Source organism: Canis lupus, chromosome 15, assembly GCF_003254725.2.
Source record: "Canis lupus dingo isolate Sandy chromosome 15, ASM325472v2, whole genome shotgun sequence".
In the NCBI taxonomy this organism is placed as follows: Eukaryota; Metazoa; Chordata; class Mammalia; order Carnivora; family Canidae; genus Canis; species Canis lupus.
The window spans coordinates 40,359,386-40,372,722 of NC_064257.1; the positions used below are offsets into that span (position 1 = coordinate 40,359,386).

Genomic DNA, 13,337 nt, shown 5'->3' on the forward strand with positions numbered 1-13,337 from the left:
AGCACTGGATTTTGTATTTAGAAATGGGTTTTATGTTTATAAGCAAGAATGGTATATAATTTTATTTTCGTTCATCATCTCATCTCAGTATCACAGTTATACCACCTTCATATATGGAAAAGGACTGTTCCTTCTTTCTCTTAGCTATGAAACTTCATAGTATGGGAATTAGTTTTCCTTAAAAATTTAAAAAATTCATCTGAGTTCCATGTTTACTCATGATTACTCTTCTGTTCAGGTTTCCTTCTTAAGTTCCTTTTCCTTATTTGTTTTGTTTTGTTTTTTTCTTTTTCAGAAAATTACCCACTTAAGACTTTCCAGTTTCCTTATTTTACTTAGTTGTATTCACTTATTTCCTTTTAATCTACATATTCTTTTCTTTTTTCTTTTTCCTTTTTTTTTCATTTTCATTTGGCTTGCCTATTTTACTACTTTTTTCCTTCTACAAAGAACCACCTTTTGGCCTTTATTTTTATTATTTTCTTCTTCCTGTTTCCCTAAGCCATAGTTTTTGTTGTTGTCATTGTTTTTCTAAATTTTGTATGTTCAATATCTAATTTCTATTTTCATCCTTCCTTGTTTTATATTTTAAGTCTTTTGAATTGCTATTCTAACCTCTTAGGAAAACAAAATGACTAGCATTATGTTTTAGGATTAATGTGCAAACAAAATAATGTTCTTTGACTTTTTAGAATTTTGTATGGCCGAATGAAGAATAAGACTGGCAGTAAAACTCAGGGGAAATCTGCTTCAGGCACTCGTATGTCCATTGTTCTGAGGTTCCTCGCTGGGACCCAACCAGAGGAGATCCAGATGTTCTTAGACTTGCTGTTTGAACCTGTGAAGCACTTCAAGAATGGTAGCTATCAACTTCCTGCTACTCTGAATGTGTGTTGTCTGCTGTAGACTTTGAATGTCTCAGGGTAGATTTCCCATGCTCTTGGACATCTTCTAATAGGATTATTCTTCCCAATCTCATTGGCGGCCTTTTGGCTAAAGTGTAATCATTTTAAATTTTGATTAAATTAGATGGAGCTCACAGTTGATCCTGGAGATTACCATCATCCATGGATCAATAAGCCCCTAATTAGAAAATGTGTATTTTGGAAGGCACCTGGTTGGCTCAGTTGGTGGAGCATGTGACTCGATCATGAGGTTGTAAGTTTGAGGCCCATGCTGATTATAGTGATTACTTTAAAAAAAAAAAAAAAAAAAGAAAGAAAACTAAAAAGGAAAGAAAAGGAACATGTATTGTTGTTGTGCATTTAGGCATTTGAAAAATGTTACTTACCCAAATATAATGAATAGATTTTTCCTTAGAAACTTAGAGCATGTTTAATTGTCTTAATATTTATCCATTCACAAAGTCATTTATCTATGGAGTAATGATTTGTTGAATACCTCCTGTACACTTTTCACTTTTGAAAGCAGAAAAGTAAGAATTGATGCTCTCAACCTCACCATCTAAACAAAGTAGGTGTAATAAGTAGGTACAGTGAGCTGATTCTCCATATCTAGGAGAATGCCATAGACCAACAGCTCTATGGTCTGTTCTCTGGTATGCAGTGTTAGTAATTAACAATAATAATAGCTCACATTTATTGAGTGCTTACTTCATGCCAGATGTTATAATGGGCCCTTTTGCGTACAACTCCGTTGATCCTTAAGACAGCCTCCTGAGGTATCATTACCTGACCGTTCCCATTTTACCAATGAGGAAACTGAGCCTTAAAGAGTTTAGTATTTTGCTTATGACTATTCAGCTAGAAAATGGCAAATCTGGCAGCCCCAGTGGCTCTGCAGTTTAGAACCACCTCAGCCCAGGGTATGATCCTGGAGGCTCCAGGGATCGAGTCCCGCGTTGGGCTCCTTGCATGGAGCCTGCTTCTCCCTCTGCCTGTGCCTCTGCCTCTCTCTCTCCCTGTATCTCTCATGAATAAATAAATAAAATCTTAAAAAAAAAAAAAAAAGGCAGATCTTTCTGACTACAGAATCTCTACTCTTATCCCAAAATTGCTTTGCCTTGGGCAAACACAGGTATTTGTACATTAATGTGTTGGATGAAGTTTTGTATTTTTTCTGTGATAATGGGTTCAGCTGTTAAAATGTTTTTGTTCAGTGTAATACTGCCTTGTGAAGGAAGTTGGCCCTGATGAAGACAAAGGCTTTTTGCTCAGTGAAACAACTTCCATTGTAAGAGGGCAGCTATAAATGATACTCTTTATTGGCTAGATTATTTAGGTGTATTAATTAGCAAGCTCATGATTCCATACTGGTTGGTTTCAAGTAAAGCTCAAGCAATAACAATTCAAGTCTTTTAAGTAAATTATAGAATCAATTTGGTACCTGTTTATAAAGGACTATTGTTTTATTCATTCACCAGGGGCGGCAAGAGAAAACATTTGATTCTCAGCACTCGAGAAGCTTCTAATGTAGCAGACAGGACATTTTCTCTGAAACTGCTCAAGTCAACATAGTGAAAGCTGAGAATGAGAAAAATGTATAGGAAGTCCCTAGGTAGAACAAAAGACTATTGATAACTCAGGTTTGGGGAAGTAATCTAAATAGGATGAGAATGGGGCTTAGAGACTTAGTTCTGGCACAAGTTTCTCCTTTATTCTCAGTTTCCTCATCTACAAAGTGCTAATACTAAAACCCAACATGCCTAGCTCATTGAATATTTGGTAAGAGAATCAGGAGCAAATACATTAGGAAAGTATATTATCATCTATAAATCATTAGAACAGAAAATACTGTATCATTGAGGGAAGTTAAAAGGAAGCTGTAATTAGAGAGTAACTAATATTTCCTTTTACATGCTATCTAGGAGAATGCCATTCTGCTGTCATTCAAGCAGTAGAAGACTTGGATTTGTCTAAAGTTCTGCCTTTAGGTCGTCAGCATGGTATCCTAAATAGCCTTGAAATAGTATTGAAGAACATTAGTCATCTGATCAGTGCATATTTACCAAAGATTTTGCAGATACTGCTATGCTTGACAGCAACTGCATCACACGTCCTCGACCAACGAGAAAAGGTGAGAGAGATTCATTGCAGTTGCTTTCTTCTTGGGCCAGTAAGAGTCTGCATTTCACTTGGAAAATTGGTTGGGAGCTGAATATCTCGCAGTCTTCACTGTTCTAAATATTTATGTGTAGTTGGAGAATGCAAATTATTGGTGACCCTTGAGCAACATGGGTTTAAACTGTGAGTCCACTTATAAATGGGATTTTTTCCCCAATAAACACAGCACAGTACCATAAGTATACATTCTCTTCCTAATTATTTTCTTAATAACCATTTCTCTAGTTGACTTTATTATAAAGTAAGAGTACAGTATGTAGTAAATATAACATACAAAGTATGTGTTAACCATTTATGGTGTTAGTAAGGCTTCCAGGCAACAGTAAGCTATTAGTAGTTAAGTTTTGGAGGAATAAAAAGTTATGCATGGATTTTTTTACAGTGTAGGGGATTAGTGCCCCTGACCCCTGCATTGTTCAAGGGTCAGCTGTGTATCACTTGTATATTTTAAAGAGATTCAAATAATAGGATGTGAGTTAGTTCTGTACACATCTCAGAAGCTAAAGTCAGGGATAGTTGAGCTGATATTTCTTATTTTAATTTCAAGAGCTTAGAGGTATAGGATATCTTCCAGCTCTATCCAGAATGGTTGGAGAATGAACAAAATACTGTTAATAATATCATTCTTGTTATTTTGAGATAAGAGTTGCCCAGAGGTCTTTTAAAATAAATGCTTGCCTGGTATAAGTGCAACGTTTTGAATAAAGAAAGAGAAGCAGCAAGACCTGGCAGCCAGCTAATTGCCAGAGGCCTCACAAGTTAGTGCTCAGTAAATATTTTCTGAATTGCATTAAAGGCAATATATTTATATTCTGTTGGAAGAAGTATGTGGACATAAGTATACTCTCTGGAGAGCTTAGGGAAATTTAATGTCCTTATGGACTAAAGGCTTCTTAGTGGGACTTGAAGATCTAGACTCAGATTTTACTGTAAATTCTCAGTTAATGATAAATAGGCATGGTTTTAATTGGGATAAAATATTTTCATTTGATTTATGGATATGCCTGGTCAACTGCCTTTCAGATATGGTCATGATAACTGAAAATTGACAGCCAAAATTTTAGGCTGTTTTTTGGGCCACACACGGTTATAAATCTGCTTTAGTGGTAAATAATCTCTGATTACCATGCTCCAGGGATTTAGAATACATCTTCTGTTTTGTTAGACACCATTTTGTTTTCTTTATTCTTTCATTCATTCCTCCAACAAATATTAATTGAGCCCCTGTTATGTGACAGGCACTGTTCTAAGCACTGGAAATGGAATAGTGAACAAAGCAAACAAAAATTCCTGTCCATTTATTCAATAAATATTATTTCACACCTCCTATCTACCAGACATCATTCTAGGTGGGGAATGAGACAGGTTTATATCCATTGACTGACCTGTGCCTGGACTCTTCCTTCTCACACTGATGCCTGAAACTCCCCGCAGGAATCTGGGGGACGTACAGGACTCTACCTCATCTGTTTACCATCTCAGGACTGACTGTCCTTTGCTGCCTGCTGTCTAGTAGCTGAAAATCATTGTCTCATGTATTCCCTTTAGTTTTTAGTTGCTTGAGAGGGAAGGCCAAATCTAGTCCCTGTTGATCCACCTTGAAGAGATATGGAGAAACCATGAGAGAGGAGCAGCCACAGTCCTCTGACTCACACAAGCTAGGAACAGCTCATGTTCTCAACAGCTAGAGCAGAATCCTCCTAATACCCAAGGCACCAGGAAGATTCCTAGGCAGGGGATTGCCTCAGTAGGGGAACCAGATTAGCTCTGGAGTAAAGGCTCCCCTGGCAACACCTTACAGAGCTGACAAAGATCAGACTTTTCCCAAGCAAATTAATTGCATCTGAGAACAAAAAAGCTTTCAGATGATGTAAATGAAAACAAAATTCACAATGTCTGACATCCAGTCAAGTTTTACCAGGCATGCTAAGAAGGATGAAAATTTTCCTCATACTGAGGAGAAAAATCAGCCAGCAGTGGCACAGATGATATAATTAGCCAAAAACTTAAAAAAGGTAGTATACTTGGAGTATACTCCATAGATTCACAAAAGTAAAGGAAAACATGAGCATGTTGAGGAGAGACATGAGGATGTGAAGAATTTAAAATAAAATGAGAGGATGTGATAGGAAATGACCAAACTGGGAATGGATGGTCAGTGTCGTGTCTGAGGAGGTGGTATTTGAACTCATGTATTTACCCAGCTATGGGAAGAACATTTCAAGCAGAGAAAAATGACTAGTGTTGCCAAGTTGTGGAGGTAGAACCGCTTTGGCACATTCTAAGAACAGAGGGCAAGATAGCTAGAGCACAAGGAGCGAGAAGAAGCCTATCAGATAAGGTCGAGAGGTAGGTGGGGCCTCATGGGCTTATGGGTTCCACATGGATTGACTCCAAAGTGTACTGGAAAACCTGAAAAGGTTTGAGGCCAGGATAAGGTCTCTCTGATGTTTTTAAAATTTCACTCTGATTACTCTGTGGGAAAGAGGCTCGGGGGGGCAGGCAACAGTGGAAACTGAAAAGAAGTTTTGGGAAATTCTTTCTCTCTGTTATTTAAGAGCTTCATGGCCACAGGAAGAACTCTGAGAATTTTCATTTTGTGCCAACTAGTGAGTGACAATGACTTTATCTATACATGGATATATTAAATCATGAAAGGTTAGAGATTTTATAAACCATGTAAGTTCTCTGACTTGTTGGTTAACTTAGAAGATGTTACTCAGTAATGCAGCTTTACTCCTGAGTCAACAGTCAGTAACTCAAAAAGTCATTTATGCAATTTCATAGATCATTAGTTAGTGAGGTGCTAAACTTTTTGACAGTTTGGAGCTTTAAAAAAAAAATATTGGACAAGTTCAAAGAATTCCTTGAGGTACCGTAATGAATTACTGTATAGTAATACTGCTTAAGTAAGTTAAACTTTGTGGTGGGTTTGAGCTAAGTTACACATTTACATTTTCTTTTAGTTCCTCCAAGTCATGGACTGACACTGAAGTGTATATCACAGGGGTTGTTTTGGTTTTGCTTTCATTATTTTGGAACATTTAAACAATGGAATAACTCAGGCATATGGACTATTCCTCTGGAACTAGAGTCTACAATTGCTTCCTGGGCTTTTCTCAAGTTTACTGAAAATTATTGATTAAACTGGGCAGCTGGCACCATAGTAACAGATGTGGATCCTACACAGGGCAGTGGGAAGAGGGAGAAGGTGGGGGTGTCTGACTTGATATCATATTTTTACTAAGGTTAGTTTCTTAAACTTGTTCCAGGGGATCATGATACCATGTTTTTTTTTCAAAAGCAGTAATAATTTTTATCTTTCAGTGAACATGACAGAGCTGATAATGAAAATCCTGCCCTAGAAATGAAGCAAAGCACAGTGACCTGCAGCTGTATCCCCTGGGGCTTGCCTGTTATCTCCTGTCTTTGTAACTTGCATAAAGAGATAATTAGCCAAAAGTAGATGGTAGAAGCCTGATGGGTACATGAAATATGATGATACCTGAGACCTTGCATGGCATATTAATAACATTTTTATTCCTTTTCACTTGCCTTTAAAATGTGTTGTCCTAGATTCAGATACTTCCATTGATCAAAGTATCCAGTTTTCCTGACAGTATAACTTCCCTATTCATTTTTTTCATGATATTATGGCCATAAAACTTGATGTTCATTATATTATTGTGTTGTCTTCATAAATTTCAGGGTGGTGTTTAGATTTTGGTGTAGATAATTAAGTCCCATGTAAAAATAAGTTGCCACTTATATATCCAGAGCCCACAGTATATTAATCAAATGGAAAAACAATCAGAAGTTGCACCTTTCCCCATATATTTGGTTTTTACAACATTCCTTTAAGATCCACTAGAAATTCTACCTCTTTCATGAAGCTTTTCCTTTATTCAAATTTATAATTCCTCTCCTATTGGGTATCTTTGTCATTTTTAGTCTGTCACATAATTTAATACATTTTCCTTCAGTGAGATTTTAAGCTGAAGTCAGAACTATGGCTGTCATGCCATTGGGGTCATTGGTGGGGCCTGAGTAAATTATTCTACTCAGAGCCTGAACAAACTGGCCACATATTTATGATTTTGTAACTCATAGGGAAGGGGGGTGCCACTAGAAGTAGTTATGTTATGAAAGAGGTTTGCTGTTAATTCAGACTCCCACCCACTCCATCCAGCCTTTGTGCCTCTAAACAGACAAATTTTGATTTTTTTCAAATTATATTTTTCTTTATATATTTTGAGATCTTCCCATGCCTTGATTCAGGCACCTCATTCTCTTATACTGTATGAAGTATTTAATATATAGAAAGACCATAAATTCTTTTAACTAGTCTCCTAGACTAAATTACAAGAATAATTGAAAACTCCTAGCTTTAGAAAAAGTAAAAAATAATAATACAAGTTATGAAAACAAAAAAGAAAGTGACTTTCATTTGATATAAACGTTTCGTTTTTCCCCCTAATCTAAAGCATTGTGATGTCAAAAACTAAAAAAAAAAAAATTTGTTTTATTTAGAATGTTCTGTTCATAGGAAGAAATCAGGATTTTATTTGAGACAATTAGTTGGATAAAGAAATACAACAATGGGGATCCCTGGGTGGCGCAGCGGTTTGGCGCCTGCCTTTGGCCCAGGGCGCGATCCTGGAGACCCAGGATCGAATCCCACATCAGGTTCCCGGTGTATGGAGCCTGCTTCTCCCTCTGCCTATGTCTCTACGCCTCTCTCTCTCTCTGTGACTATCATAAATAAATAAAAATTAAAAAAAAAAGAAAGAAATACAACAATGTAGGACACAAGACAGCTGTTTGACTTGTGATCCCCCCTCCTCACAGACACTTTAACATGATAATGGAGCACATCTCACCATTTGATCTTTTTAAGTCTCTCCTTTCCCATTTTGTTCAATGAGAACAGCAATACTATAATGCTCAGTGGAATTTCCATGTGATTCAGAGCCAGAGTCACAAGACTTAATAATAGGATTTCCAGTTTGATTTTTAGTCATCTGAGCAATAGTGCCTCTTTAAGGAATCAAAGATAAAAAATGAAATAACTTTTTTTTTTTAAGGGAAGATCTTTGTTTTACAGATACAACTCAGGTTTATTAACCCACTGAAAAATTTAAGACGTCTTGGAATCAAAATGGTAACTGACATCTTTTTGGATTGGGAGTCTTACCAATTCAAAACAGAAGAAATTGATGCTGTCTTTCACGGCGCAGTTTGGCCCCAGGTGAGCTTTGTTACTACACTCTGCATGGATACCTTCTGCTTCTTCCTTTATTATTGTGTTATTTAACCAGGGCAGTCCACACCCAGACACTAGTGCCTGTCCTGGTCTTTTCTTTTACGGCGAGTCTTTCTTTGCTTCTGGAAGTTTTAGAACTGTTTTCTTGCCTCCACTGTCACCTAAAGCTCAAGAGCTGGTTTCTGTAATACCATGACATTTATACTTAAGGTCAATTTGAATATGGTTGTGTCTCTTAAGCAAATGGAATGTAACTGTTGTAGCACCTCAATGATGTGTCTCTGGATTTTGAGAAGATAAAATACAGATATTCTTGTTACATATTTCCTTGTTTGTAACCATTTTGTGATGAAACTATAGCTAAAAAGAGTTTAGAGGAGACTTGATTTTAGGAATTCTAGCTGCTTTAGCTCTGTCATTTCTAACCAGTTGAAACCTATAGTACCTCCTTCCTTTTAAATGTCTAGCACTTCTTGCTCATCTTTGCTGTTTTTCCCCTGTAGATATTATTTTGGATTCCTTTATTTTTTTTTCCTTTAAATGTTAATCTCTGCCCCTTGGCTCTTTATCCTCTGGTGTGGTTTCTTTTTTTTCTTTCTTTTTTTTTTTTTTTTTTTTAGATTTTATTTATTTATTTAGAGAGAGAGGCAGAGACACAAGCAGAGAGAGAAGCAGGGTCCTCGCAGGGAGCCCATTGTGGGACTCGATCCTCAGACTGGGATCATGCCCTGAGCTGAAGGTAGACGCTCAACTGCTGAGCCACCCTGGCGTCCCCTCTGGTGTGGTTTCTATACTGGTCATGCTTTTCAGTTGTATTTTCCCAACAATTCTGTATATGTTTTTATTTTGTATTCTGTTTTTAATTTTGTCTTAGATCAGAAGGCTTGGATCTGAGAGTCAGTATTTTCCTACTCCTCTGCTGAAACTAATTAGTATCTGGAGCAGAAATGCAAGGTATGACCATTTTTCTCCCACCTTTGAACAGGACAGTGTTTTAAAGGACTTTAAAGGACTAGGTTTGACCAAAATGAGTCAAGGTTACTAATAATGTAATTTGTGGTGATATACCAAAGATGCAGTTAAAGAGAATAAGGCAGCTGAATTTCAAAATATGCAGTTTAAAGAAAAATACAAGTTGCCAAACAATGTAATCCAAGAAATATACCTGTGCATGCATATAAATATAAAATGAAGTAGAAAATGTCTAGAAGAATATGTGAGAAACTACTAATGTTAAGTGTGGAGGTTTGGGTACCCCAGAGCAGGGAAGAGGTACTTTTTATGATATATCTTTGGGGTGTTCATTTATAATTTTAAAAAACAGAAAATATAGGTAAAATAACATTTTACAACTTAAGTTAAAGATTGTAGGGTATATATTATAGCAAAACTTATACATTTTTACTAGTTTTACAGTTTCATTAAAAATCAAAAGTATTGGAATTGATACGGATGTTCTTCTAATGTGTAGTAATTGTTTCAGTAGTTTGATTTGGCCCAGAAAAGGGAAAAACAGAACGTAAAACATGGCAGATACAGGTTCCCATTGCTCTCTGAAAGTAGAGCATTCCTATGAGACCTTTCATAAGCTGAAATGGCATCAAACAAAGAGGTAATTACTACTAATTTAAATGGAAGAATGTTTTAGTGTTCCTAGATCCAAAAAATTACTTCTTTTAAGCTTTTCCAATACCTTAGGTCACATCTTGCTAAGGGATGCACAAAATAAATCTAGATAAAGCACAGATGCTCCCAGACACAGTTCACAGCTCTGGTGGCTGAATGCAGACACACTGAGTGTAGTTTCTAGGCAAGGAACCTGACAGGGGCCACTGTCACTGCTCAAGAGGTGCATGCTGTCCCTGTAACGGCTTGCTGCAAAACGAATGGTGAAGTCTGTTTTAGCTTACCACCTTCTTTCATAAAAGCAAAGTGGTTATAACATGAATTTTTGAAAAGCCAGGGATACCTGTATTTATGCCAGCATATAAATATTACTATTTTTTGGAACCTTGCTTAAAAATAAAAACTGATTTGTAATTGGCATTCTATGTCTTTTTCCCAGTTACCACTTAAAATCAGAAAATTTTCACAGGCCATTTAGATTTCCTAGATGTCTCCTGTTCTTATGAAACTACATCCAAATATATAGAGAGCTTTCGTGGTCATAAGTCAACATCCTTTTGAGGACATTATGAGCTGTTCACAGGACCTTCCTCCATAGATGGTTCAGAGATGCTTGTGTCACAGACCTAATGCACATTTCCTGAAGAGTGTAGAAACATATGTTGTTTATCTCAGTGATGGAAACAGACTTAAGTTTGCCCTCATCTGTCTTGAAGAATGAAAGGTAGAATTAAAAAAAAAATTACTGTTGATTCAGTAAATTCCAACATTTTAATATCTTGGACATCACTTTTTACAAAATTGGTATCATACTATATAACCAGCTTTTGATTTTATTTTTTATGTACCTTTATATCATGAACATTTCCCCACGTCATTAAATAGTCCTCAGAAACAAACCAAAGACCTTGACATCATCTTCCTCAGGAAAACCTGTTTAAAATATTTTTACTGGTAGTAAGGACTCTCTTATTTCCCAACTTGAGAAAGTAGTTTCCTATCTTGTCTTGTAATTGGACATTTATAAGCAGCACTTCATAGGCATGCTTGAGGAATGTTTTATAGTTGTATAATTTGTATGCAAATGACCCATGAAGGACATTTCATCCAAGAAGACTTGGCAATAGTAACTCCCTTTTATATTAGTTGGATCGTTCATTACTTAGGGTACAGACCTTCATCACTGGATGCTACCTCATCATATGTTCTGCAGTTTCTCTCTCATTATAGGTCAGAGAAAAATAGAAGCCACAGAGCAATAGAGGAGGTATGCTGCAGAACTTTTTAAAAATTTTTCTGTATGTGAAAAAATGTTTTCATACGTGAAAGAAATCTTTGGATGGATTGACTTTCTTTGAAATCTCCAACAGCTGATGTGCATATATTGTTGTGTGTGGGAGAATTGAAGAAAGAATATTTCAGAACCCCTTCATTGGAATGTGATTCTTAAGTTAAAAAAAAAAATCCATTTTGAAGGATGGTTACAGTTTACATAGTGCCAGACATTTAAGCAGGTTTTCATCTACAGAGAAGTTGAGCATTTTACCTTGTATTTGGACAGATGCAAGTAGAGCTGAACTATAGCCAGTATCTTCAAGCTTATAACTAAGGTTAAATTGTCTCAGAAGTGAAGTGAACTCAGGACAACAAAAACTTGCTCCCTAACTAGAGTGATTATATAATCCCAACTGTATGCCTGAGGGCGAAAAGAGATGCTATAAATAATTAAGCCAGAACAACCAGCATAGACCAGGAGTGTCCCTGGCCACTAATAGCTGCTCTGGTTCTGACTGCCATGGCCTCCATGAGGCTCCATCTCTCCTTCCTCTGAGCTTTCCACCCCTGGAAGGGCCTATGATCACATGCCACCATTAGTACACTCATCTCTTAATAGCTGACCTACCTAAAGCTGCCTGAGGGCAGAGACTGTTCAATATTTATTACCGCATCTCCCTCCACAGGGGATTTTGTGCCCCTCTTAATCCGTGGTTAGTCAATATTCATTACATTTTTTTTTTAAGATTTTATTTATTCATGAGAGATACATAGAGAGGCGCAGAGACACAAGCAGAGGGAGAAGCAGGCTTCATGCAGGGAGCCTGATGTGGGACTCGATCCCAGGACTCCAGGATCACACACACCCTGGGCTGAAGGCGGCTCTATACCGTTGAGCCACCTGGGCTGCCCGGTATTCATTACATTTTGAAAGAGTGACTGAAATTTCTGACAGCGCTGTACACGGAGCATGTCTAGTGTACCTTGGCATCTGGTTATACTGCTGTTTAGTAAACACAGTACGGTCACTTAGAAGTTGCATTGAGTTTAAATGGGTTCTTGCTAGGACCTTGGCAGCAATCAAAGCAATCCTCTCACCTTTTGTGCTTGAAAAAATGTTAAGACAGTGTACTGCATACTGTTAAGAGAACAGTCTCCAACGCCACACAAACCTAGCTTCAAATCCTAGCACCACTGCAGGTTGTTTGACAAATTTGGCCTCTCTGAGCCTCAGTTTCACCATCTGTAGAATAGAAATAATAGCAGTACCTACCTTACTGATAATAGAGATGATAACATGTAAAGGACCCTGCTTGGTTCCTGCGCACGCTCTGCGTAATACCTGTTGGACAAAGATGTATGAATACAACCACCTAGAACTTTTCCTCAGTTTGTTACTACTAAGTATATTATAAGTGCTTGAGCTGTTTTTCCAACAGTGATAAATTGGTGAAGCCATACTCTGAGTCTTTTTGGTTTTACCTTCCTGTTGATTGTTAAGAGGACTACATCCTTAACGTAAAACAATTGCTGGTTTTCCACTGGTGGAAAGCCTTTGTGCTCTTTACCCTGTTGGTGTGTGTTTCCTCTGGGTAGGATGCTCCTATCATTTATGTGAGTCTTTCATCTTTGATAATTGGGAATGGATTCACCCACCTCTCCCAAAAAATGATCCTGATCTCTGAATGTTGCATATCCTGATACAGCAAATGTTTCTTTGGTCTGTACTCCTGATTCTCATGTTTGAAGCACTGGTTTTTATGTGAGTGTATGAACATTCATGTTCTAGAAGGCTTATTTATAAATAAAAAAAAAATAGCCTGTCTTCAATACATTTCTTTTAGAAAAGGCTTAGATTTTGGAGTTAGACTGTGGCTCACATCTCAGCTTTACTACTTCTAGCTCAGTGGCTTTAGACAAGTCTCAGGTTTTTATCTGTAATGTGGGTACAGTGTTACCACATTATAGAGATGTTATGACGATTAAATGAGAGATATACATAAAGTGCCTAAATACTGTAATGTTCGTGAGGTGCCTAAAATTATCCATCCAATTTTAGATTTTAAAGTAATTTCCCTTTTGAATAATCT

General features: G+C 37.0%; 1 protein-coding gene and 1 long non-coding RNA gene across 2 annotated transcripts in view; one reads left to right on the forward strand and one right to left on the reverse strand.

Annotated features, from left to right (window-relative positions):
• The window catches only part of LOC112654725 (uncharacterized), a 32,936-nt gene extending 19,628 nt beyond the window's left edge, over window positions 1-13,308 (reverse strand). The window contains exon 1 of the long non-coding RNA XR_004804958.2: window positions 12,521-13,308. This is a non-coding gene — a long non-coding RNA (uncharacterized LOC112654725). The remainder of the gene's footprint in view (window positions 1-12,520) is intronic.
• The window catches only part of UTP20 (UTP20 small subunit processome component), a 95,652-nt gene that overhangs the window by 46,235 nt on the left and 36,080 nt on the right, over window positions 1-13,337 (forward strand). Inside the window, exons 26-29 of the mRNA XM_025439330.3 lie at window positions 693-859; window positions 2,828-3,036; window positions 8,188-8,331; window positions 9,221-9,300. Of these exons, the coding sequence (XP_025295115.1) occupies window positions 693-859; window positions 2,828-3,036; window positions 8,188-8,331; window positions 9,221-9,300 (600 nt within the window). The remainder of the gene's footprint in view (window positions 1-692; window positions 860-2,827; window positions 3,037-8,187; window positions 8,332-9,220; window positions 9,301-13,337) is intronic.